Here is a 27,668-nt window from a genome sequence, read left to right as displayed (position 1 = left end):
AATTTACCATGATAATAATTTCCTCCTTAGGTATGAATTAATCATGGAGTATACAGACAGGAAAATCTTTTTCACTGCAATACTAGGAATAAGTATTGTATGTATATGTATATGGAAGTTTAGAGGTAAGATCTTTTAGTTTGCAGATACCATGGTTGACAATGGTGTTTAGTTTGGGTTTTATTTTTTTTTTTTTTATTGCGTTATGGTTGGACTTCCTTTTTAAGAGTCAAAAGATAGCAACTCAAATAAATAAAACGTTTTTATTTAATCAGAGGTGTAATATTTTCAACAATTGATTCACAAGTTGAATCGAAAACATTAAATCCTTGAACTCCACTTAGTCACGAAAAGATGAATAAATAAGCCATTGCTGAGCTCGGGATCATGAACTAAATATTTCATATTGCATATATTGTTTTGGACTAGACACAGAAACTTCACCCTGACCATCAAACAAAATGATCCTTCTCTAAACAAATAATGAAAAGAGGTGCTCATCTGCTAGGAGCGGTGATTACTATTACTACATAATACCTATTAAAGGAATATTATTTCAATAATTATTTTTTCCAGGAAACATTTCAAAACTGTTGCCTCAAGAAGAAGCAAATTTTCTCCGGATTTATTTACTGAGTCAGAAGCATGCGACGGATGCCTTAAGATATGTCTTTGATACACATGTTCCGAAATCATTACTCACAACGCATTTGGGCAAATATAGCACATTTTATTGGAGAAAAGATGAAAGCATCATACTTTTTCCTGGTAATCATTTATTATCTGATCATTATTTTTCTATACTAGTTGTGTTTTATTTTCAATTCGGTATCGTATATATGTTTAATACGTCAGTACGTAATGTTGTGAACGAGCATAAATACGTAAATTTCTTTATAACATACTGTATATTGTATCATTCCTTAGGTTGCCTTTCTTTGGTTTCATGTTCATTAATTTCTTATTATAGTTTGATATGCATAAGGCATCCAGAAAGAAACAAACGGATTTTCGTTCAAAGCTATAAAATGTAAAGCAAGAGCACAGGAGGATTCTGGGAAAATAACTAGCAGTACATAAAACAAGCCGTGTGTTTTTAACTATTCTAATATTGACTTGAAAATTTACAAAATATTCTTGAGACGTATCTTACTACTCTTCTTCCAAGGATTGACTATTACATAAGAAATATGAAAGCCATTTTAATTTTACCAATCGGATGATAATAAGATTTAACAATTTCATGTGTATTTGTATATCACGGTTGCCACATTTGTATCAAAATATCATGATTACACATCATTTGAAATTTCTGTCTTGATCATCATTTGTATCGTACATTAACTTACGTATTTTATACCAACGAATAGAAGAAATCTCTTTGTATTTTCGTTTTACCTTGTTATATTAAGTTCAGTTACTAGTGTAATTCTTTAAGAAAACAAACATTAAACTATTATTGCAATCAAATTAAATTACATATTTTTCCATTTGTGTTCAAATAGGACCGTTTTCTACCTTGCATGCGATTATTATGTGCAACAAATATATCGACAATTCCCAAATAAAATTGAGAATGGAAAAGGGAAATATGTCAAAGAGACAGCAACCCGACCAAAGAGCAGGCAAATAGACTTTATCTATCTTTTTTTTCTATTTTATTTCTATTTCATATATAAGTTTCAGGTGGCCAAGTTAAAAGTACTGACTTTGACTCATCTTTGCTATATAAACTTATTAGGAATACTCTTAATCACAAAATTGCTGCACCAACGAGAGGATGGGGATCAACGCCGTTATCTGGAGATAAATCCGAAGCAGACGACATAGAAAGAATTCGTAGCTATAGAAACAAAATAGCACATAATACAGAATTCAAAATATCAAATAAACAATATCAGGATCAATGGAACGAACTTTCTCAGGTATTCTAGTATAGTAGTTGTTCAAAATTATTTGTTTGAAAAACCAAAACTAAAATTGAAAATGAATGGGGAGTGTATCAAAGAGACAACTACCCGACCAAAAGTATAATCCATTATAATCTATATACTAGTAAATCCAAAACCATGTAAGTGCAGAATTCTGTCTTCCCAACATGCACAATAACTCGTTCAAACGGATTGTATGATAATATCTATGAAATATCGTACCTTTAAATATTTAGATCACGAAAGAGCATACGATTTTCTGCACATACCTATATATGATTACCATAATGTAAAACAGGCAACAAAACAATACACAGCAATCAAGTGTTCATCAATGAATTTTGATTCGTATCTGAGTTTTTTTATAATGCTAAACACTACAACTTTTGTTAAAATTGGATATTGCTTTTATGCAAAATAACTATATGAATATCAGTTACTTGAGTAAAACATTAACAACAGCTAGACTTTTCAGTAGTACAGTTGTACATTTTAAGGTTAGTGTTTGACTTCCCTTTAAATTACCTTGCAATGTTTATTAGTTTGACAGATTACAAAAATAGAAATACGAACATGTGGTAGGATTGCCAATGAGACAACAATTCATTTACTCTTCCGTCATTTCTTTTTAATATAGACCTTTGCGTTTTTAAATTACAGAGTAAAGTATGTTCCAATGATTTAAAATGCATATAAATATACATATACATTTGAATAAACAGCACTTTAGTGGACACGTTGTTCATATTTGAACGTTTAAATATTATAGTTAAAACGTTGTCCGGTGAATACGCCTTAAAGTAAATTATCACATGGCACAAAAGAACAAACGGAAACGCTTCTGATCTAATATAGCATAAGATTCCTAATCATGGAAGACATAAAATTTTATTTATAAGTAGTATAATTTAATTTAGGCTGTTAACAGATTGAGTCAAGAAACTTTGAAAACTGAGATTACAGCACTAGAATGCACTCAGTTTAATGGATCCCAGAAAAATGAAATAGCAAGTATGCAAAGGAATATTTCGAAGATGAAAGATGAGGTGTATGAACTTCAAAATGAACTGTTTACCTGTCAGGATGAAATAACAGAAATTCAAGATGCTGTTATTCATTCCAGAAAGGATATAGACGATATAAATGAACGACATATTCCTCGTCACATTAGAAGTAAGTTAATGATTTTCGCTGCTATGTTTCAAATTAAGAAACATTTTAAAAGAATTTCATGTTCATTGTTTTTGAGACACAATCAATTGAAAAAGATTTTTAATAGACTTTTCATACATTTAACACTGGAACCTTAATTCTTCGAGTGAGTAGGTTATACCCAAAGAAAATGAGACAGTGATTGCTATTTCTAAAAATGAAATATATGATATCAGGTAATGTTTATATACATGAAAGACCGATACAGGCACATTTCAGATAACCAAAAAAGTAATTTTATAGATTGATTTCGGGTCTTTTGAAAACATCTCGCTTCATGTATTCGTCTGCTTTACGATATTCCCGGGCTTGTGTTTCCTATCATGATTTCCTTGATAGAGGATTGCTGCTCACAAGGAAGCTATTAAACCAAGAGTTCCAAATGGTGAAGTTGAAGTCATCCCTTCGTAAATTTTACGGACGCCATCACGAGTTGGTTGACCGTTATGGAATAACCGTTTCACAGATGATATCGGATATGTTCCTTATGTCGTAACTACAATACCCTTCCCTTTTCACGAATGTGACTTACCGAATTAGACTATTTACCGGATTTGTAATAACATAAGCAACTCGACGGGTGCTACATGTGGAGCAGGATCTGCTTACCCTTCCGGAGCACCTGAGATCACCCCCGGTTTTTGGTGGGGTTCGTGTTGCTTAGTCTTTAGTTTTCTATGTTGTGTCATCTGTACTATTATTTGTCTGTTTGTCTTTTTATTTTTGGCCATGACGTTTTCAGTTTGTTTTCGATCTATGAGTTTGACTGTCCCTCTGGTATCTTTCGTCCCGCTTTTAGAAAAGGCTACAGTAAGTACAAAAAGCTTTCCAATTTTCACTACCAAAGACAGGAAGTTTAGAGTTGTTTCCCTTAAAAGAAGTATATCTATCATAATTTTAAAACCGTAGAACATCAGAAGCGCAATTTTGTTAAGAGGAAAAGCAAGTTATCTCCCTTATTTCAAACAGTATACCTAGAATTCATAGATATGTTTAAATCAGTAACAAATAAAAATATAGCACAGGAAAAAACATTTATAACTAGAAAAAAAATAATTCTCCTTTTTTATGTGAAAATGCATAGAAAACATATATAGTAGGAATCAGTAGTCAATTATCTAACACCAGAATTGTTCGTTTGTGAACCGGAAATTGTTTAAAGTATACTTTTTCTTAATAAACCTTTTTAATTTGGAGTCAGGGGAGGTTAGGTTAGGTTTATTCTAAAATCGGAGTTTGCGTTTTAGATCGGACATTCCTATTCTTTACACACATTTTCACAGAAACAAACTGCTCGAACGACCTTAAACTCTTCTCTTAACATTTGGGTTTCATTCAAATTCAAGGTATAAAGTATTGTAAACAATAAAAAAAAAATCAAACTTTTTTTTATTTTTAAGAATGCCAACTTACATTATTGGAAGACTGGAAAAGACATGATATTTTATTCTGCGACGAAACACGGGGATACAAAGCAGCATATGTAGAGGCTAATAAACATAACACTGTAACATTCATTGGCGGTCCTGGTTCTGGTAAAACTGCGACAGCAAGACATATAGCACTACTATTCGAAAGGCTTGGTTGGGAGGTTGTTCCTGTGTGTAAAGAAGAGGAAATCATAAGATATGGAAACTGTAATATTCGACAAGTGTTCGTGTTAGATGATATCTTAGGTGTTTTTGCTTTAGATATGACGAGATTTAATAATGTCGCTTCAAGCGAGAAAAGCATTATTAGGTCACTTAGTAATAGTAAGTCAAAGCTTTTGCTTACTTGTCGAAAGACGGTATATAATGAGGCTATCGTATTAAAACCATTCGTTTTCGAAAATATAGTTGACTTAGAAAGCATGAACAATGAATTGAATGAACTAGAGAAGATGAAAATCATTAAAACACATTGTTCAATGGCAGCCGTCGACGAAAAGGCCTATACAAACTTATCTCTAACGAATGCTAAATTAATGTTTCCATTTTTGTGTCAACTATTTGCAGTTAATGTAAAATACCAAATGATTGGCTCAAAGTTTTTTGCAATGCCATTTGAAATTTTACTTGGAGAAATGAGCAAACTACATAAGACAAATACCGCACAATATGCATCTTTGGTGTTATGTCTAGTCAACAACAAACAATTGTCAATTAACAATATGCCTTCAAAGCAAATTAAGAAAAGGATTTACAACGCTTGTGGATTAGATCGAGGAACAGCAGATAGAAAGATATTCGATGCCTTATCTAATATTAAAGATACTTTTGTAGTGAAGTTTGAAAACGAATATTCATTTATCCATAATTCAATTTACGAAACTGTTGCATACCACTATGGACAGGAATTTCCAGAACACATATTGGAGTTCATGCCAAGTAACTTTATAGCCAATAATTCATTCGATGATTTAAACATTATGATAAAAGAAAGAGACTTTTTTAAATTAGCTGAAAGACTTTATTTAGATCTAGAATCAGACAAACTGTTTGACGTTTTTATGAACAAGGCACTTAAATATCAGTCATTCCTTAGTGTGTTCTTTCAGTTGATAAGAAAGAAATCGTACGAGGCCTTTAAGATTACATTTTTAACTCCAAGCACTGGTAATTGTGAACATATGGTAGATTACGAAGACAAAGCGGGAAGAACGTATGAGGATATGTATCGTGATGAAACAATAAGGAGAGAACTATTAACAGATAAAAGGGTACGAGAACAGAATAACGGCGTACACGGCAATGACGTCACTCATACAATCAGATTGATCAGTTGGGTGGTTTATTACGGACACACTTGCCTATTACAAGAAATTGTTGAGCATGTTCATGATCATAACGATTCTACTGACATCGTGTTCGGTTCAAATATAGAAGAACAAGCCAGATTACTGTTATTGTCCGTTTACAATGGCGATCCATGTTTGATGGAACTAATAATAAAGTATGTGAAAACAAAGAGCATAGGCGCTACACCTATGTATATGTCTGACACCGACTACCTTAATGAAAATTATCATAGGACTCTCGATCCTCTTAATGCAGCATGTCACTATGGTAATTTGCAAATTGTAAAACTATTAGTACAGTCTGGTGTAAATGTCAACTGTTGTGAGTATCACGAATTTCCGTTGAGTGTTGCAACAGAGAATGGATATAATGATATTGTTAAATACTTAGCTGAAAACGGAGCAGATGTCAACGCTTTTAAACCCAGTGTTTCTATCACAGATGCCAGTGCACCACCCTTATATATAGCATCAGCGTATGGATATTCTGCTATAGCTAACTGTCTTGTACAAAACGGTGCCGACGTGAATAAGGATATGTTCTCTAAAAGGACACCTTTATTTGAAGCTTCAAGCGGGGGTTTCAAAGACATTGTAAAAATCCTTGTAGAAAACGGCGCAGATGTCAACTTTTGCGATTACCGTAACAAATCACCACTATTTACTGCCTCGAAAGCAGGCCATTCAGACATTGTTTCGTATTTGGTTAAAAGTGATAGTGATATTAACTTATGTGACATGTACGGTAGATCACCGCTTTTAGCATCAATTGAAACTGGACATTTTGAAGTCGTTCAAATATTGATTAACAATAATTGTAGAATAAATACCCAGGTAACCGGTAACATATTACCACTCACTTTTGCATTAATGCAAGGAAATGTCGAAATAACTACCTATCTTATACAAAATGGGGCAGATTATAACATGCAAAATGAATATGGAGTAACGTCTTTACAACTTGCTCTCTGGAAGAATCATACAGAAATACTGCAACAGATTATATCCCTTGAAAATGAAAAAGGACCAACACCATATAGCGGCAACTGGTTATTATATGAGCTGCTAGTAGATATGCACGATTTTAAGGTATTCCCGGAAACCATTTCCAGTACAAATATGTACAGCGAAGCTGAAGGACGGATATATATCAATTATAGTGAGGCCCTTCTTACATTCATTTGTAAATGTGCTGATGAAGATTACTTAAAACATTTATATGAGCTTGGATTAGGTAGTAATTATGATGCTGAAAAAGAACAGGCACTCTTATTTTTTATAATAATAACTAATATAGACGTGACCAAACGTGTTGAAAAAGTCAAATCATTGCTTGACGTTGGCATATCATCTCATGTTCGGAATCAAGTATATGTATTTCTTTTAAAACACACAATAACTATCTTAGACAAAAAGAAAACTGTGTTGGGCAGGATTGAATTTAAGTGGAAAAATAATCCTACAGAGATGTTCTGTAAGACATTGAGCCAGACGCTAGGCAGTAGACCTAATTCAATTCCGATGAAGAATCTGACTGACTATCATTTTGAAGTCGAGGAATATTCTTCCATTATGTCTTTACTAAAACAAAGAACAAGACGATTATCTATTTAATAGTGACCCTATTCTTTGCCATCGACATCTTTCAGTGTCAGCTTCTGCTACAACTACTTCTTATACGACAGCAACATCTTTGATTAATGATGTTGCTATTTCTGGTCCTACTTTTACTACTACACTACTTCTACTTAAACTAATACTAACACATCTACAAAATACAACTTTTACTACTTGGACATGGAACGAAAATGTTTTTTGACTTAATAAAACATTTTGATTCAAAAGTTTATATCGAAAAGGTAACAGTGTCCGATCTTCCGTTCTTGTTTTATGAGATTTCGTTACCCACAATTCTTGAATTTATATGAAAGCATAACCGAAATTTTCTATTAGCTTTATCTAGGACAAATCCGAAATGCAGTTGATATCACCTGTTTGGCAGGAATTATGTTATTTACATCAAAAATTGCCTTGTAGGCGCTGTAACACTTTCGTTTCTCACTGAATGTTATTACATATTTATAAAAAGTTATATTAACAATATCTTGGACGGGTTCGCTAATCAGAGTAATTCAACAATAAGAATGGGCGTTCTGGACATGCATGTGTTTTGATTATGGGATTTCACGCCTATACTTCTAAATTTACATCATCAAAGGTTTTTGTCAGCAAATATTTCCGACCGGATTCCCGCTGACAATTACGCTGCATGGAAAGGCAAATTAAATAAAAAAAAATAATATTTCAGGTGATATTGCAACAACGCATTGTTGTTTTGTTATACCAGCAATAGTGCATAGGAAAGTTAGTGTAGATCAACTTTTTTACAAGAATTTTGTACGTGTATTTAGAATTGTAGAATGCATTGAATTCCAAGCGCTCTGATGCCTATATTACCTGCTGGATATTTTTATCATATGCTTTACATTTACAATGTCTCATACGTGTTTTAAAATCAGGTAGATGTAACTTGTTATAGATATATATCGGTTGGATTTAAAATAAACAAGTTCAACTGTTATCGTATAGGCATCAAACTCTACGTTCCTTGTTGTATTTTAATGAAATGTTCATCATATGTCTTTGATATGATCAAAACTCATCACTGTACTATTTTTACTTTAGTTATAACCCTTAGAAATGTTACTGCAAAGTGTGTGTGCGTAATGCTTTTGAAATTTCAATGATTGTTTGCATGTATAAAGAAACAATTTGTGTAGTCATTATCCGTTGACCTGTTAGATATGTGCGACGACGGATGACAATAAATCCTAATAATCTATGTATTTTCTGTCTGTAATTTTATATATATATTTAAAAAGGGATCATTTATCAAACGTCATACATCATATATATCTTTTTAGCTCACATGGCCCAAAAGGGCCAAGTGAGCTTTTCTCATCACTTGGCGCCCTTCGTCAGTCGTCGTCCGTCGCCCGTCGTCTGTCGTTCGTCGTTAACTTTTACAAAAATCTTCTCCTCTGAAACTACTAAGCCAAATTTATCCAAACTTGGCCACAAATAACATTGAGGTATGTAGTTTGAAAAGTGTGTCCGATGAATTAGCCTGCCAACCAAGATGGCCGCCATGGCTTAAAATAGAATATAGGGGTAAAATGTAGATTTTTGCTTATATCTCTGAAACCTGAGCATTGACAGCAAATCTGGCAATGGTAAAACTGTTTATCAGGTCAAGATCTATCTACCCTTGAATGTTCAGGCAAATCGGACAACCAGTTGTTTGGTTGCTGCCCCTGAATTGGTAATTTTAAGGAAATTTTGTAGTTTTTGGTAACTATCTTGAATATTGTTATACATAGAGATAAACTGTAAACAGCAATAACGTTCAGCAAAGTAAGATCTACAAATAAGTCAACATGACCAAAATGGTCAATTGAACCATAAGGAGTTAAAGCCCTTGATAGTCAATTTTTAACAATTTTTGGTAAATTTTTGACATCGTTTGCAAAAGTCTTTTCTTCTGAAACAACTGAGACAAATTTAACCAAACTTGGCCACAATCATCATTAGGGTATCTAGTTTAAAAATTGTGTCCGATGACCCTGCTTGCCAACCAACATAGCAGACATGGCTTAATATAGAACATAGGGGTGAAATGCAGTTTTTGGCTAATATCTCTGAAACTAAAGCAAAAGTATAACAGTTGCATTGATTTATTCATCAATTGTAAATAAAAATATCAGGTGAGCGACTTAGGCTCCTTTGAGCCTCTTAGTTGATTTATCTAACTTTATCCTGTATTCGTGTATATATTAAAAACAATAATAAAGAGCATAAAATATGGTCATTGTTACCTTCTCATAAGTTGACTGCACACTTTCAATTGAATAATACTTAAAATATATCAAATTTTCAATCAATGATTTGATATGATAGATTCATAACATAATCCGTTTGAATAGAAATATAAAATATGTATGTAAATACATGAAATAAGAGTAATGGAAATTATGGTAATTTTATTATTAAATTTCGTAGCACAATTGAATCACATAGAAAATGAAATGTGTCGAACGAATGGGATTCGTGATTAAAAAGAAAACATAATATTAATTTTCTTGCGCAAATAAAATGTTTTTCTGAAATAGTGTTCATCAGGAACACTTGAGAAAAATAGTGGGGGAAACCAAATACAAAACATTCGAGAGTAGACATCAACGGACAAGTTACAACCGGTCAACAATCATATTTGACTTAGTACAAATGCAGCAACCTAAGATTTAGAACAAGTTCATAATTTAATGAACTGTAAACTAACAACCAACGTAAATGATGTAAATGCAAACAGTGACGCACAAGCCTCTGTGTAGATGCCATTCGTTGAAACTGATAGTCCATTAAAGGCGGTACGTAGCAATTTAATTACAAATCAAAAGTATAATTTCAATAAAAACAACACTTTAACAACTTGCGTATCAAAAAAGCAACGACGATTGCATTTGTTGAATGTTCCCTTTAATGTGTTATTAGATCTACGCAAAACAGATAATAGACAGAATCATTCATAAAAAGCACGAAAGACGCAAATTAATGCTTTTAAACGTATCCATCTATTACTTTTGCATGGATCTTTTATATAGAATTTGCTAATATTGATAGAGATCCACATTAGATTTGCAACTTCCATAGTTGTTTGTTTAAACCGGGTTTTCCAAATGAACAGCAAACAGATTACGTCCAATAGCTTGTAAAGAACCATTCAACCAGTGTTTTTCAAATTATGATATTTTGTTAACTATGACGAAATAAAGTTTTATATGTTGAAGATTTACTTATAAATTTTTATGGAATTCAGGCAATTGAAAGATCTGAAAATGGCACAAAATGTCGTTTTTATGACATAACGTATGCATCGTTCTACTAATGGCCTTTTTCAAATTTTGATTGGTTCTATCTGATGACAAAATAAAATAAAATTTTCTAATGACGATTTTCACTGGTGCCGTTTAAGGTTGATGGTCCTTTATAAACTTGAACATTGTATTGTGTGTTTACATTATCTTATGAACCATTCAATCAAAGTTTTTTAAACTTATAATATGTTGCTACTGATTCCAAAATGGGTGTCTTCCAAAATGTTAGCAATTATCAGTTTTGCAGTTCAAACGTTTTTGTCTTTGGTCGATTCAAACATAGGCCCAGAACGTAGCAAGTCAAACAAGTGTGATAATGCCTTCAAATACAGAACACCCTGTTTTAAGTTAATTTGGTGGATTATATTTTGTTGGAAAATGATATGACTCAAATAAACAAAACATTTATCCATTGGCTCCATATACTATAAGGTGTGTATGAAAGAATATAAGCATAGCTTAAATCTTTAATTATTTAGCTACATCAACTTTTCCATTATTTGAGAGCAGGGTAAAGTTGTTCGTGTTTTATTTCTTTTAAACGAATTTTATTTCTTTACTTTAAAACCATCAGAATATTCAAATGATAGGATTATATTGATGACTGCTGACTGCACAAGGTCGAGGGTACTAGATTTAACATATCGTTCTTGTAGTCATTAATTGAAGGCAAAATTATTTTACTAATACTCAAACATTTTAAATTCATTAAATCACAAATTAAGGGAATCGCAGAAACTTCAAAAGGAGCTAGTTTGGTGCAGCGACGGCGTAATCATTCACTTCTTAGTATGCATTATACGCTAGGCAAATCCACTACCAGTCAAAATAATAAAATCTTGATTGGGACACATTTGATAATTTACAAATGAGACTATTACTTTTAATGGAAATGCTGTTTGAGAGTTTCCAATTGCATTATACATACCTATTTATACAACATAATGGAGAAAAGTAAGATGTTTTAGTTCTGATTACAATTTGTCTGATAATTTCCTTATTAGTTTTTTAATCAATCAAGGACGGGAAGATGACGTTTGAATACTATTTCACTGCAATAATGGGAATACTTATAGTTTGTTTATGTATATGGAATTTTAGAGGTAAGATCTTTCAGTTTGCAATTACAATGATATGGTTGGCCATGGTGCTGGTGTTTTTTAACTATGAATTATGATTGTTCTCTAGACTTCCTTTTAAAATTAAAAAGATTGCAACTCCAATAAAAACTTTTATTTAATAATAGGTGTAATATTTTAAATGATTTATTCACATATTATCAAAAACATGTTATCCTTGAACTCCACTAAGCCAAGAATATGTGAATAAATATGCCGTTGCAGAACGTCCGACAGCAAATATTTCCTATTGCATACTCAGAACAAGATCATACCGGACTCTTTGTCATATTATATGAGGGTACATGGTTTTGGACTAGATATACTCATAGTCGCGGCGTGAAACATCATGAATTCACGTCAATAGCTTAGAACACTATCAATGAAGCGATATGATGTATTAGACTTAGACTCTGTTTTTAGGACAACAGTCTGAGTCATTTCATTAAATTTTGCACCTTATATTTTCTAATATACAAGAGGATTGAAGCTGTTTTATATGAGGCGGCGCCGTTTTACTATTTATTCCTCATTTTCTGATATCAAAAAATATTTCTTGATATCAGGAATTCAATTTTTTGATATCAAGAAATCCCTTTTTTTGATATCAGGAATTCGATTTCTTGATATCAGAAAATAATCTTTATTTCTTGATATCAATAATTCGATTTTTTTATATCAGAAAATCATTTTTTGATATCAAGAAATCTATTTTCTGATATCAAAAAATAGATTTTCTGATATCAAATAATACTGACGATTATTTGATATCAAAAAACACATTTTCTGATATCAGAAAATGATTTCTGATATCAAAAACTTGAATTCCTGATATCAAGAAATGATTTTTTGATATCAGGAGATAAGAAAAATATCAATGATTGCCCCCTGTGTTTCAATTAAAGCATTCGAGCTCACCCATGAGCCCTAACATTAGGTCTTGTTTTTCGGTCTTGTTTAAGGAAAGAATATCACAGAGTTCGGCTTCATTAGTCATAAGAAGTTTTGTATGTTTGTGTATCTCACATATTAATTAATTTAAGGTTTATAGTCAACAATTTTACATATATAAGCAATTATTGGTTTCCTCTGAAACAGATTTGTGCAGCTAGATTTTTGTGAATTTAAGTATTTGGTAATATTGTTTTAAGTTTGTTCCCCGTTGATGATGTTGCGAATTTAGTAAGTCAATTAGTTCTGTTTAGTATCAAAATCAGGAGATGTGGTATTATTGCCAATGAGACAACTATCCACCAAAGTTCAAATGAAGTGGATGTAAGAAATTATAGGCAATAGTTCGGCCTTCAACAATGAGAAAACCCAATACCGTAAAGGCGGCTTTAAATTGTCCCGACATGAAAAATATGAAACAATTCAATTTAGAAGGCTTACGGCCTAATTCATAACAAAAAGTATAACAAAACAAATACGACAGACATGAACCAACGACAATTACTGACCCACAGGCTGCTGACGTGGGACAGACACATTAAGAATGTGGCGGCCTGGGACATTGGTGTTACATCACAACATAATGTAAGAACAAACTATAAAAATCAGTTGAAAAGGTCTTTACTCATCAGATTGATACAAAGAACAAAACACAGCTAACAAAAACGCAGACCGGACGTGGGAGGGTAACAACAACTAAAAGACACAAAATACAGATGTGAAAACATTCTTAGTTACTGACAGCTAGTTCAAAGCCAATAACAACAAATAGACGAGACGTTTTTTTGAAAGACTGCTAGTATTTATTATATACCTCGCCTTCAGTAGCGGATCCAGAACTTTTTAAAGTATTGGGCCAACTGACTGCCACAAAAAGGGGCCCACTAGTCTACAGTAATGCTTCAGTGATTCCCTATATAATCAACCAAATTTCTCCCACGATATGTTTGGTTGGGTCCCCTAGATCCGCCTATGGTCTTGCATATATCCTTTAAATACATTTATTTTATATGAGCCTTTTCTGTGAAGCATTGAAAAGTTTTAGTAGGCTTGATGTACGTTTTCATTTCTAAAATACCTTTATTTTGGAAGCGTTTGTCTGTGTACTAAACGACTGTCAAGAAAGTTACAATTCATTTTGAGAACATTTGTATGTTCAATTTAGGTGGCTACATGCATTGTATTAGATATGTAAGGCGAAAGGATCGTATATTACGTCAGCTGAACCTGAATATATCATCCAACCATCGTATCTAAATCTTGAACACATCAATATTTGTTTTCAATAAGTCAAGTGTTTTTAAACATTTTCCAGTATTTAGTAAATTATAATGTCGACTAATTCCTCCAATAGGGATTGTTCAACGCAAAAGTAAATATGTTATATTTTAGAATAATTTCAAAAATCTTTAATATATTGTCTTGTAGTGCATGGGACTCGAATGTCGTACTTAGTTTGATCAGTACTCGTTCAGTTTCGTCAAACTGAAGATTAGACTTTTAGTGTACATGTTTTTTTATTCAAATATTGTTATTAAAACAGCAGTTTTCTAGAGACTTTGAGGTCTAAATCATGTTTATAAAACTTGAAATGTATAAGCATTTTGTGTTTGTAACAATGGACCCTTTGCCATAAGTAAAATGACCAATATCGTGTAGCGGTACCTTCTACATAATAAAACAATTGGTATACCGGAAACATTATTTCAAATATTTCCTGATGTTTGGGCTCATGGGTGAGCTTGAATGCTTTTATTGACACACAGGAAGCCTTCATTCATTCATTTATTTCTTATTTTCTGATATCAAAAAATGATTTTTTGATATCAGGAATTCGAGTTTTTGATATCACAAAATCATTTTTTGATATCAGGAAATCTATTTCTTGATTTAAAAAAATAACTTATATTTTCTGATATCAAAAATTCGAATTTCTGAAAATATGCTTTATTTCCTGATATCAAGAAATAAATTTTTTTTATCAGAAAATAAGTAATAAATAGTAAAACGGCGACTCATAATTTTATGAATGGTTTGTGATTGAACTAGTTCGTAACTGAACTTACACGACCCGGCAGCACACACAGCAATTACGATGAATTGAATTAATACTGTATGATATAAAATGAACAAGAAATAAAAGTTTGATAGTATGGTACAGATATAAAAACAAGAATATACTAATAATTGGACAAGATCAGAAAATTCATCCTGACGATCAATCAAAAGGAACCTATTCTAAAGAAGTTATGATGAGAGGCGCTTATCTGCTTAGAGCGGTGAACTAATACAACATAATACCTATCAATTAAAAGGGTTATTATTTTAATAAATATTTTTTTCCAGGAAACAATTCTAAACCGTTGCATCAAAAAGAAACAAAGTTTCTCCGGATTTATTTACTGAGTCAGAAGCATGAGACGAATGCTTTACGATTTGTCTTCGATACACATGTTCCGAAATCATTACTCACAACGCATTTAAGCAAAAATAGCATATTTCCTTGGAGCAAAAAAGATGAAAGAATCATACTCTTTTCGGTAAAGTATTTATTGTCTTAACATATTTATCTACTAATTGTGGGTTTCTATCAATTTTGTATAGTATACATGTTTAATATTTTAGTACATAATGTTGTGAACGACCATAAATAAAGGCAACAGTAGTATACCGCTGTTCGAAAGTCATAAATCGATTGAGAGAAAACAAATCCGGGTTACAAACTAAAACCGAGAATAACACATCAACTATATAGTAGGGTGCCCAGTCAAATAATGTTATCGATTTTGGTTAACGGAATAACACACGGCTTTATTTGATATCATTGGAAAGGGGAGAACAAGCCTCATCGAAATATTGATGTTGTCGTTGCTACAGTGGTCACGATTTTCTTAAATTTGGGTCCATATTCAAAGCTCAAATTTCAAGGAAAACGCAGAGTCACGTTTAGACAGCTGGTCGTGTCTACATTTATGTGATTATATCAAAATAAATTCAAATAATTCAAAGGATTATAACTATAGTCTCTATATTTAGGACCATTTTGTTATCTATGTTGCCAAATAAGGTTCGAAATTGACATTTTTACTTAAGGGTGCACATTTACAATTTTCATTCAGTTGTTAGACAACAGTGACATTGACCTATTAAAATTTCCAAATTCGGATTTTTTTCGTAAGATTCGATACAATTGATATCTAGAGATGTTTTTTTTTAGATATTAACATTTATAAGTTGCCCTTCCAAAATGTTTTTTCCGTCTTTTGATAGAAGGTGTTTGTGGTGATTTTCTGGGAAAATATCCAGTTTTCTTTTGGTGAGTGTGGGAGCACATTAAATTATAATTAGTTCCAAAACTGGTGTGATATTAACGTATGATGAATTGACTTTGCAGGTCTTAGTATATCTTTGCTTGATAGAAATAAAGGGAAGGAAGTCGCAGAATGCAAGGCATACAGCATACAATCTGATGTTGGAGGCGGCAACACTGTAAACTATTTGTAAATCTTCAAATATAAGAGGGTAGAGGAATCGGATTATCATACTTTGTATATAGATCCATTTTGTTACGAATTTTCCGTCTGTCATATAATTATTTTCCTTGACCTCACTTTCGTGGTTTAGTGAATGTCTGACTTGTGAGTTTGAATGTCCCGTTGGTATCCTTCGCATCCCTTTTATCATGACTTCTAGGATAACTATATTTGGTTACTAATAAATGGTATCCTTGCAAGTCTGCATGTCGATCATACATGGTTCACTTGACCTCGACCTCCTGTAATGGAGCAGTGAACAAGTAACGGTTACGTTTTAGTGGTCAAGTTTTTATCTGAGCAGGTACCATAGACTGTGGGTCAAATATATTTGGTGTATAGGATGGTAGCAAAGTGTACATGTGAGTTCATCTGACCTTTCATCATTTGCATGTAACTAAATGTTAATTTTATGTAATACTAGTATAATATAAATATAAGGAGATGCTGAAGTAAGCAGTTATATGCAGCTATAAGACCGGTCTCCAACAATGAGAAAAACTCATACCGTATGGTCGTCTATAAATGGCCCCGATATAAAAATGTATACAAAACTTTCCGAGTCTAAGAATTTCGACATTATTCAGTCGGTTAGTAAAACATGCTGTACCAGTATAATCCTAGTTTTTACGGTAATGATGTTCATGATCATACTTTTCTCTGACTATAAATTGATAGCGTCCTTTCATTAGCTTTCAGTAAGGGAACGACCTTTTGGTTTCGAATGGAGGGAGGGTAGGAGTATTTTTCAAAATCATAACTTGGCCTGATATGAACTGAAAATCAATGACATAACAAGACCATAACATAGACTTGATGTGCCATATTCCGGATGTGAAAGGCGACCGACCGATTTGATTCTTATACTACAATTATAACCAAAAATATCTCTTCAATAAAAAGTTTAAAGTATTGAAAAACAGACAATAAAATATTCCTTCGAAGAAAAATAATAATTTACAAAGTAAGTTGCTTATTCAAAACAAATAAATCAACCACACATCATGCAAAAATGAGAAATGTAATGAGTGACCAGTGTCCTTGTTAATGACCTAATAGTGTAAGCAACAAAATGATTATGTCACGGGATAATCCGTGTTTAATCAATGCCAAAATGTTGACTTAATTTGTGTTTTTCATTGCTAATTTCTTCAAAACTACTTTTGTTTCACATATGAAATCTGGGACACACATGCACCGTTTCTTATTGCTTTAATCAGAGTTAAAATTATCGTGATGATACACGTTATAATTTTGCTTTCGATGAAAATGTGGTAAATTTAGGGTAACATTTTAGTCTTTACTCTCTTAGGAAAATGATTAGGTTACATAAGAAATACATTCGATTTGAATTTTTATCATTAGGTCTGCATCTTTTGAAAATTCTTACTTTCGAACTTCGAGTCATCGGTGTCAATTTACATGAATTTTACATCGACGGGACTATAATATCTACTCGACTTAACCGAGTATTCGACTCAACAGAGTTCGACTAATCAGAGGTAATTATGCATTGATCAAACGGGAATTTTACCGGGACCGAGAAATTACTTCGACTCATCCGAGCTTTCGACACAACCGAGTTCGACACAACGTGGTTCGACTGTATATTTAAATCACTGAAATACTTCCCGCTTTTGTTATATGATATATTTAATGTATTAACTATATTAAAGTATAATTGTATCCACCAACAAAGAGTGTAATAATTCTATTTTTCATGTTAAAGTTTTACCGTACAATACGGTATCTGCGGTCACCCTATAAAAACACGAAATTCAGAAAATCGGGACCATGGGAATTTACGACGACAATCATAATTGTAAAATATAATGATTTTCCTATAATTTGCCAAAAAATTAGCCGTGTGTTAGCCGTTAGCTTAAACTCGTTAACTTGAGGACTTTTTGGACATTGGGCACCCTACTAATAAGAGGAAAACAACGAAACAACAGAAACACTGAAGTGCAACAAAAACAAATGACAATGCAACACACACAGAAACGAACTATAAAATAACAACTGTCATTTTCCTGACTTGGTACAGGACATTTTAAGAACAAATGGTGGGTTGAACCTGGTTTTGTGGCTAGCCAAACCTCGCGCTTTTATGGCAATGTTAAATATAACACTAAAATGACAACATTACATGACAAGAATACAGTACAAATAAATGCAAGAACATTCAGGACAGAGAAATACACAAATAAACAATACAATAGTACATTTCGACATGCTAACCACAGAATAACAACAAACACGTAAAACAACATAGGACGGCACAAAACAACAGCACGACATAACCACGAACTGTCTGTCGAACAACTGGATCAACGCCACAAAGGTGACGTCACAGATAAATTTCTAAAAATTTTATATAATTCAAGATAAGTTTGTAATTATGTTATCTGGTGTAATTTATAACAATTACAAGAATATTAATATAGAATTATGTTAGTAATTAGATAATTAATTTGTTATCTAGCTATGTCGGTATTTCTTCTAAATCAAACTGTAAAAATCGTATACATATAGTTGCTTTAAACTAAAATCTTATAAATGAACTTGGTGATTAAATATCTTTACTTTTACATACGAATAGAAAATAAAAAAAATTAGAATTACAACTACAAACGATAAGACATTTAACAATATCCGATCAGAATTACAAATACAACATCATAACTAAATACATGAATGTTAGATATACAAATACCGTGACACGTCTTATAGCAATGCGAATTCACACTCAGCAAAACAGTCATATTCGGGAATAGGTCATGTTCGGTACTTAAAAGACCAGACGACGTAAATGGTTAACCACAATCTAAGACGTGGTAAAAATGTCCTTAGTTAGTTTAGACACAGACACATCGTATGGATCAACCAATTCTTGATGGTGTCCATAAAATTTACGGAGTGTCATTTTTAATCTTTTCTCCTCATAACTTTGTTGGAGCAGTTTCTGCGTAAGGAACACACTCCTGTATATGAAGTCAGTATAGTGTGAACATGCACGAGCATACCGTATCAACTGAGATATGAAAACACCATACGATTTGGCAGAGGGTATGTTACTGCTGAGAAATGGGAAATTGATAATTTGGAAGTTGAAATCGTCCCGTTTGTCATAGATTTTAGTGTGAAGTCGTCCAGCTGTGTCAATATTGAGGAAAAGATCAAGGTATGAAGCAGTCCTTCTAGTATCAGTAGTATCCTTAATTTCAAGTTCACTGGGATATATGAGATATAAGTATTGGCTGAAATATGGGTTATTCAGTGATAGGACATCATTAATATATCATAAAGTAAAATTAAATAATTTCGCAATGTGCTTTTTCTTTTTTTCTTTTGGAAGGTTCTGAATGAATTCTGCTTTATACGAGTACAAAAACAAATCGGCCAGTAGGGGTGCACAATTAGTACCCATTGGAATACCGACTGTCTGTTAAAATATCAATCCTCCAAACTCAACAAATATATTGTCGATCAATAAGTCCAGCATTTTGATAATATCATCTTCAGTATATTTTCTGGTAGATTTAGTGTGGTTCTTCACAAAATAAGAATTATTACAACCCAAAACAAGAAATTTGTATCTACGATTCCAATTTTCATAGAAAAAGCTCTGTTCAATGAGATGGTGAAGTCAATCTTTCAATACACCAGTTTCACATTTAACTGCGCATGTCTGACCTAATTTTCCAAACTATGAAATCACGCGATAACTCCCGATAATTCATGAACTGGGGGCTAACTTTTGATAAGCAGTGACCATGCACATGATGCAGACCTGGAAAAACAATCGCCTGATTAAGTGTTTGCGTTTACATGTTCATGCAACACGAGCATCATTTGAATCAAAATATATATGTATGATCATATATTGACGAGGCAACTTCATTACTTTCACAATTACACATTAAAAGATTTTAACACGGACTACTGTTGTGTTGTTGGTTGCAGTAATAGACGATCTGATATGCCGCCTGACTTTGTACCTTTAATTGTCACGAAGAAATGCTTGGATTCATGCTGAGGTCGTTCACTTATCGGGAAGATTAAATTAGATAAATAAACGCGGGTCATTTTATATCTATATATAAGGTCATAAATTAAAAAGTTAATTAATTAACACCTTAGCCATGTGGAATGATAGTTTTACCTTGTACAATCTCACCAGGTGACAATTGATAAAAACGTATCCCTTTCTACATTCAGTTAATGCAAAGGGGACGATCATTTGATATTCTGACGGAAGCCAGAAGGATTTTTTCGGAAAGAATATTCATCTTCATCTGTTGCTACCTTGGAATAGTATACTGTCAATATTAAATGTCCCATATGCTACGCATGCTTTTTCTTTTTGCTGCGCGATTTTTTTTTTACTTTTGTACACATTTATTTCCTGCATTTTGTGCCTTAGGCAAAATTATTTATTTTTAGCTCTTACTAGGCCAGGATATTCATTTTCTAACCCCCCCCCCCCCCCCCCCCACCCACCCACCCACCCACCCCTTTCCCCTAGAAACAGATGTTAAAAATGTTAACAAAGATTTTACTAGTACATTTTTTATATAGACGTCCTCCTAAACAAATCCTTGACAATACCACGAGTACTGTCTCTTTTACAAAATTTTTTTTTTTAATTTTTATTTGAAATGTTATTATATGTATCCTTTTATTTATAAAATTTTGAAAATTTGGGCACAAATTATGCTAAGATGTGCATTATATAGAATTTGCAAAAGATGAAAATATGTAGAAAATTACTCTTGCCGTTGGCACTGAACAACTGCTTAGACAAAGTAGGCCTAGAAATTAATATGGTATTGCATTCATTGTTTAAATGTCTGATGTTTGAAAATTTAAGATAAACCTTAATTCTAATACGTATTTTAAAACTACCTTATATTAATAGTCATGACCGTCTAAAAATATCTCTGAAGCAGAAATATTTGAAATAAATGTAAATGTCTATTACAATTTACAGGAAAGTTTTCTATTTTATGTTATGTGCCATGTATGCTTTAGCAGGATAAAACGCACGCTGAACCCATTTTTTTCTTTTGGTATTCTGAAAGCATTTCATAAGAGCTATATCTTCTCACATCTTAATTTAAAATTCTATCATATAGTTTACCTTTAAATTTGCATATAATGCCTTTTCTCGGTATAATCCATACAAAATGTTTCATATTTTCACAGCCGTTAGCTTGAAAACAAGCTCGGTGACCTATCATTGTTTTTTTATATATGTTTTTGAACATATCACAATATATACTACATCTTAGGCAAAGTATATGTAAGGAAAAAGTCTATCATTTTCCGTTTATACTTCCATAATACCTTAAGTGGAAATTTCGATTATTAAGCAGCTACATTCTTAAGTTAACTGCCAGTAACTGGTCCTCGTACCCATAAAATTTCGCGCAAAAGTCCCAATAACATTACTGGCTTTCGTTTTAAAGAAGATTAAAAGTTCGAGTCTATGGTACTAAACCTTACTATAGACCGTACCCCTTATACATCTAGAAATTGACAATGAGGGTCGGTTGAAAACAAAATTTTACGACAAAAGAGATGATTTCAGCTTCCCAATTGTGAACTTTCCATTTCTATGTAGCAACATTCCAGCAGCGCCTGCATACGGAGTATATATCTCCCAATTGATACGATATTCCCGGGCTTGTGTTTCCTTTCATGATTTCCTTGATAGAGGATTGCTGCTCACAAGAAAGCGATTAAACTAAGAGTTCCAAATGGTGAAGTTGAAGTCATCCCTTCGTAAAATTTTACGGACGCCATCACGAGTTGGTTGACCGTTATGGAATAACCGTTTCACAGATGATATCGGATATGTTCCTTATGTCGTAACTACAATACCCTCCTTTTTCACGAATGTGAAATACCGAATTAGATTATTTACCGGATTTGTAATAACATAAGCAACACGACGGGTGCCACATGTGGAGGAGGATCTGCTTACCCTTCTGGAGCACCTGAGATCACCCTTAAGTTTTTGGTGGGGTTCGTGTTTCTTAGTCTTTGGTTTTCAATGTTGTGTCATCTGTACTATTATTTGTCTGTTTGTCTTTTTATTTTTGGCCATGGCGTTGTCAGTTTGTTTTCGATCTATGAGTTTGACTGTCCCTCTGGTATCTTTCGTCCCTCTTTTATATGTTACAACAAGATGTAAAAATATATTTGAGAAAACTGAGAATTGATTACGGTAACTCACACAGGTCGAACCGATACTGGAACGGAACTGTTATTAAATGTTTTTCTGATGTATAGGTTGTTTTCTTTTTAACGAAATATTTTTCTCTTTTCACAAATAATCCAACTGACATACAGCTATAGTAAGCAAAAGATAGCAACTGCAAGATTTGTACTTTTGTTTAAAAAAATTTCATTTATAAATGCAACTGTTATGAACTCTTTACGTCAACAAGACTTATTTTCTCGTTTGAATTGTTTTGTGTCGGGACCTTTTATAGCTTACTATTCAGTATGGATTTTTCTCATTGTTGCGGGTCGTATGGTGACCTATGGTTGCTTTTATCTCTGTCATTTGGTCTCTGGTGGCTAGTTGTCTCGTTTGTAATCATACCACATCTTCTTATTTTAAATTTATGTTATTCTAATATTTTTCTCAATAAGATTTTGAATATTCGTATTCTGTTTAAACGGTCATACTATTTATTTTGAATATATAAAATAAACGATAATTAATAACTTAAAATTCAATAATCTTGGACCAATAATAATACAGTTACATTTTTTAATATACAATTGTTTAATGTCAGCAATTGCCAAAGATATAGTAGCTATCATATCTATGATGTAAGTGACAGCTTCTCAAATAACTACGATCTCCGTGACAAAAATACTGTGAACTGGTATGATGGTATCATCTGTTTACCTGCCTCACGCACACACCAAGAGAGAGATGTGTATTATCGGTTAATTTAATATTGTGTTGCAAAATATTAGAGTCAATCGGATAGCCCCCTGTCACGTATGATATCATTAATTATCGCGAGATTTAAACTAAAACGCGCATATGATTTCGTGATCAGGGTTGATAAGTCGCTTATGTGAAACTGGTCTATTGAGCATGGGGAATAGTAGTGTAAAGCGTAGAAAAAACAAAAGTCTTAATGTTGCTGCAATGCGTTCATTTCATTTTTTTTAATTATTTACCTCTCTCTGGTTTCTCTTTCATATTTGATAATAGTTAAATAGACATAAGGCGTGCATCCAGAGAGAAAAAAAATTATGTTCGTCCATTGCTCTTAAATGTAAAGCAAAAGCAGTTGAAGTATGAAAACAACATTTGCTTTAATTAACGCATTTATGGTCGTTCACAACATTACGTAAAAAAACATTCGTTTGATGTGTTTGAGCTTTTGATATTGCCATTTGATAAGGGACTTTCCTTCTTGAATTTTCCTCGGATTTCAGTATTTTTGTGATTTTACTTTTTTTTTTAAACAACATTCATATTGACTTAAAAATTAAAAAAATATTCTAGAGACGTATCTTTCTACTCTTTATCTAAGGATTTTTTTTCAATTTCTTTATATCATGTATTAACGGTTACCTAATTTGTTTCAATACACCATGACTACATATCATAAGAAATTCCTTTATAACTTTAACGTACGTATTTTTACAATCGAATAGATGGATGTGGAATAGAAATATGGGTCCTACAGGTCTTTTTCCGACCGGCAGTTAAACTCTTGCCGAAGCTGGTCGTCCGTATGGCTGGGTTGGATTTACAAGTACGCAGTCAAGTCCAGTCAGAATGGGCCCATTATACAAACAAATAATATATCCAAAATTACAAATAGACCAACAAACAAACACTTTATTTATACTTTTTTTTATTTTACTTATTTTTTATATATATAAGTTTCAGGTGGTCAAGTTAAATGTACTGACTTTGACTCATCTTTACTATATAAACTATTCAGAAATACTCTCAATCTCAAAATTGCTGGACCAACTAGAGGATGGGGATCAACGCCGTTATCTGGAGATAAATCCGAAGCAGACGACATAGAAAGAATCCGTTATCATAGAAACAGAATAGCACATAATACAGAATTCAAGATATCTAATAAACAATATCAAAACCAATTGAGCGAACTTTCTAAGGTATTCAAATATTTGAGTTGTTTTAAAACTATTTATTTGAAAAGCCAAAACTTTTTATTTTTTAAATTAAATCGGTAGATTCTTTATTTAAGAAAATAACGGGTTCGACTTTTACTTTTACGCAAGTTTGAAGGTTAAATCTTCAACAAAGAACGTCAAACAGGTGATTTCACAGATTGTTTAGCTATTTTTCTCTACATTCATTATTAAAACTGTTTTATTATTTGAAATATGATTTACTAAAAATTTCTTTTAAATCTGTAAATAGAGTATATAGAATTACCGTTAAATCAGTAGTGTTTTGTTTCAATTATGTCTTTGCCCAGCATGTATCTAGTCTCAAGATATCTTTTACATATAAAATTCGAATAAACAACACTAGAGTGGACACATTGTTCATACTTGTAACGTTAAAAAGAAGTCCGGTGAATATGCCTTAGAGAGAAATATCCTGCTACAAACACAAAACTGCTTTTACCTTATGTTTTATACGATTCTTAAAATATTATTCAAAAGTAATGTATCTCCATTCAGGCTGTAAACAGATAGAGTCAAGACGCTTATCGAACCGAGATTGCAGCTCTACAATACAGGCATTTTATTGGATCCCAGAAAAATGAAATTGATCGTATGAGCCAGAACCTTTCTAAAATGAAAGAGGAAATTTATGAACTACAAAATGAACTGTTTTCCTGCTAGGATGGAATAAAAGATATTAAAGATGCTGTTATTTACTGCAGAAAGGATATAGAAGAAACAAATGAACGACACGTTCCTTGTCACATCCGAAGTAAATAATAAATATATAGTCTCATTGCTTTTTTTAAGCTCAAAGTCGGTGTCAATTTTTAAATTTTAAAAGCAGACAATATATGTTAATGAAATTAAAAGGTTGGATCAGTTTTTAAACTAAATAAGTTCGGAAGGCTTTTTGCCTCTCTGCATTAGTGAAGGAAAAACCTTCAATAATTCTTATAACATTTTTTGTCATTCAAATACAAATACATTTAATCATCAACGAATTCAGCATAGCTGGTTTATTTTTACTCTTTTTTTTTATTTTAAACTGCCAGCTTATAGAATTGGAAGATTGGAAAAGACAGGATATTCTATTCTGCGACGAATCACGGGGATACAATGCAGCATATGAAAAGGCTAACAAACATCATATTGTGACATTTATCGGCAGTCCTGGTTCTGGTAAAACAGCAACAGCAAGACATATTGCACTGCTGTTCGAAAGGCTAGGATGGGAGGTAGTCCCTGTATGTAAAGACGATGAAATCATACGATATGGAAACTGTAATATTCGACAAGTATTCCTGATTGATGATATCTTAGGTTTTTTTTCTCTATATATGACGAGATTCAATAATATAGTTTCAAGCGAGAAAAGCATTATCAGGTCAATTAGTTATACAAAGTCAAAGCTTTTGTTCACTTGTCGAAAGACGGTATATAATGAGGCTATCGTATTAAAACCATTCGTTTTCGAAAATATTGTTGACTTAGAAAGCATGAACAATGAATTAAATGAACTAGAAAAGATGAAAATCATTACAACCCATTGTTCAAAGGCAGGCGTCGACAAGAAGTTCTATATTAACTTATCCCTAACGAATGTTAAAATAATGTTTCCATTTTTGTGTCAATTATTTGCAGTTAATGTAAAATATCAAATGGTTGGCTCAAAGTTTTTTGCAAGGCCATTTGAATGTCTACTTGAAGAAATGAACAAACTACAAAAGACAAATACCGCACAATATGCATCTTTGGTGTTATGTCTAGTAAACAACAGAAAGCTGTCAAAGGAAAATCTGCCTTCCAAAAATGTAAAGAAAAGAATATACAACTCTTGTGGATTAAATCAAGGAACTGCAGACAGAAAGATTTTAGATGCCTTGTCTCATATTGAAGGTACTTATATAAATAAGATGGAAAATGAAAATTCATTCAACCACGATTCAATTTATGAAGCGGTTGCATATCACTATGGACAGGAATCTCCAGAACAGATATTGAAATATATGCCAGCTAACTTTATAGCAAATACAATTATTGTTTTCGGGAATCCGTCAATTGATAATCTAGAAATTAACATTAAAGCAAGTCAGTATTTATTATTAGCTGAAAGACTTTTTTTAGATCTGGAATCACAACAACTGTTTGACGTTTTTATGAACAAGGCTCTAAAATATGAGTCGTTCCTGAATGTGTTCATTCAACTGATGAGAAAGAAACCGTACGAAGATTTTAAGATTACGTTTATAGCCCCAAGTATAGGAAACTGTCAACATTTGATATATTGCCAAGAAAATAATGAAGAGAAAGAAAGATGTGTGTATCTAAAAGAACTAGAACTATTAACTGATAAAAGCGAAAGACAACTGGAAGACAAAACCGGCAATTACATCATTCACAGAATCAGAGTGATCAGTTGGGTTGTCTATTACGGACACACTCGACTTTACAAGAAATTGTTAATCATGTTCAGGATAATAACGAGTCTACTGACTTAGTATTCGGTTCTAATATAGAAGAGCAAGCCCGGCTACTCTTGTTGTCAGTTCATTATGGTGATCCTGGCTTAATTGAACTAATACTTAAGTATGTAAAAACCGAGAACATGAGTGCTTCATCTATGTATATGTGTGACGACTTCGTTAGAGCTAACCATCATAGAACATCCAGTCCGCTTACTGCAGCATGTAGATCTGGTAGTCTGCGAATTGTAGAGCTATTGATACGGTCTGGGGCAGATTTTGATCACTAGTTTCTAGTGTATGCTGCATCAGGGAATATATATCATGAGATTGTAAAATATTTAGTTGAAGGTAGGAAAGACGTAGATAAATGTCTATCCAATCTTCTCATGATTAGTGGCTATGTACCACCATTGTGTACCGCAGGAATGAATGGATGTTCTGATATAGCTAACTTTCTCGTCCAAAAGGGCGCCGATGTGAACATAATTGGATTCTGTAATATGACACCTTTATTTCAAGCTTCAGCAGGGGGTTATATAGACATAGTAAAAATTTTTG

At 32.6% G+C, this 27,668-nt stretch overlaps 1 protein-coding gene across 1 annotated transcript; it reads left to right on the top strand.

Annotated features, from left to right (window-relative positions):
- Positions 1-43: 43 nt before the first annotated feature.
- LOC127724932 (uncharacterized) lies at positions 44-27,668 on the top strand. Its single transcript, XM_052231934.1, has 6 exons — positions 44-125; positions 577-768; positions 1,681-1,925; positions 2,849-3,104; positions 4,544-7,533; positions 27,002-27,668. The coding sequence occupies exons 1-6, from the start codon at positions 44-46 to the stop codon at positions 27,395-27,397; spliced, it is 4,161 nt and encodes a 1,386-aa protein (XP_052087894.1). The 3' UTR covers positions 27,398-27,668.

Source organism: Mytilus californianus, unplaced genomic scaffold (genome assembly GCF_021869535.1).
Source record: "Mytilus californianus isolate M0D057914Y unplaced genomic scaffold, xbMytCali1.0.p SCAF_14, whole genome shotgun sequence".
NCBI classification, from domain to species: domain Eukaryota; kingdom Metazoa; phylum Mollusca; class Bivalvia; order Mytilida; family Mytilidae; genus Mytilus; species Mytilus californianus.
The sequence above is the reverse complement of the archived record's forward strand: the minus strand, read 5'-3'. Positions and strand labels throughout refer to the sequence as shown.

Coding starts and splice junctions, on each gene's coding strand:
- LOC127724932 (XM_052231934.1), top strand. CDS start 44: ATGGAGTATACAGACAGGAAAATCTTTTTCACTGCAATACTAGGAATA. Junction 769..1,680: donor AAGCATCATACTTTTTCCTG/GTAATCATTTAT, acceptor TTCATATATAAG/TTTCAGGTGGCCAAGTTAAA. Junction 3,105..4,543: donor TATTCCTCGTCACATTAGAA/GTAAGTTAATGA, acceptor TTTATTTTTAAG/AATGCCAACTTACATTATTG.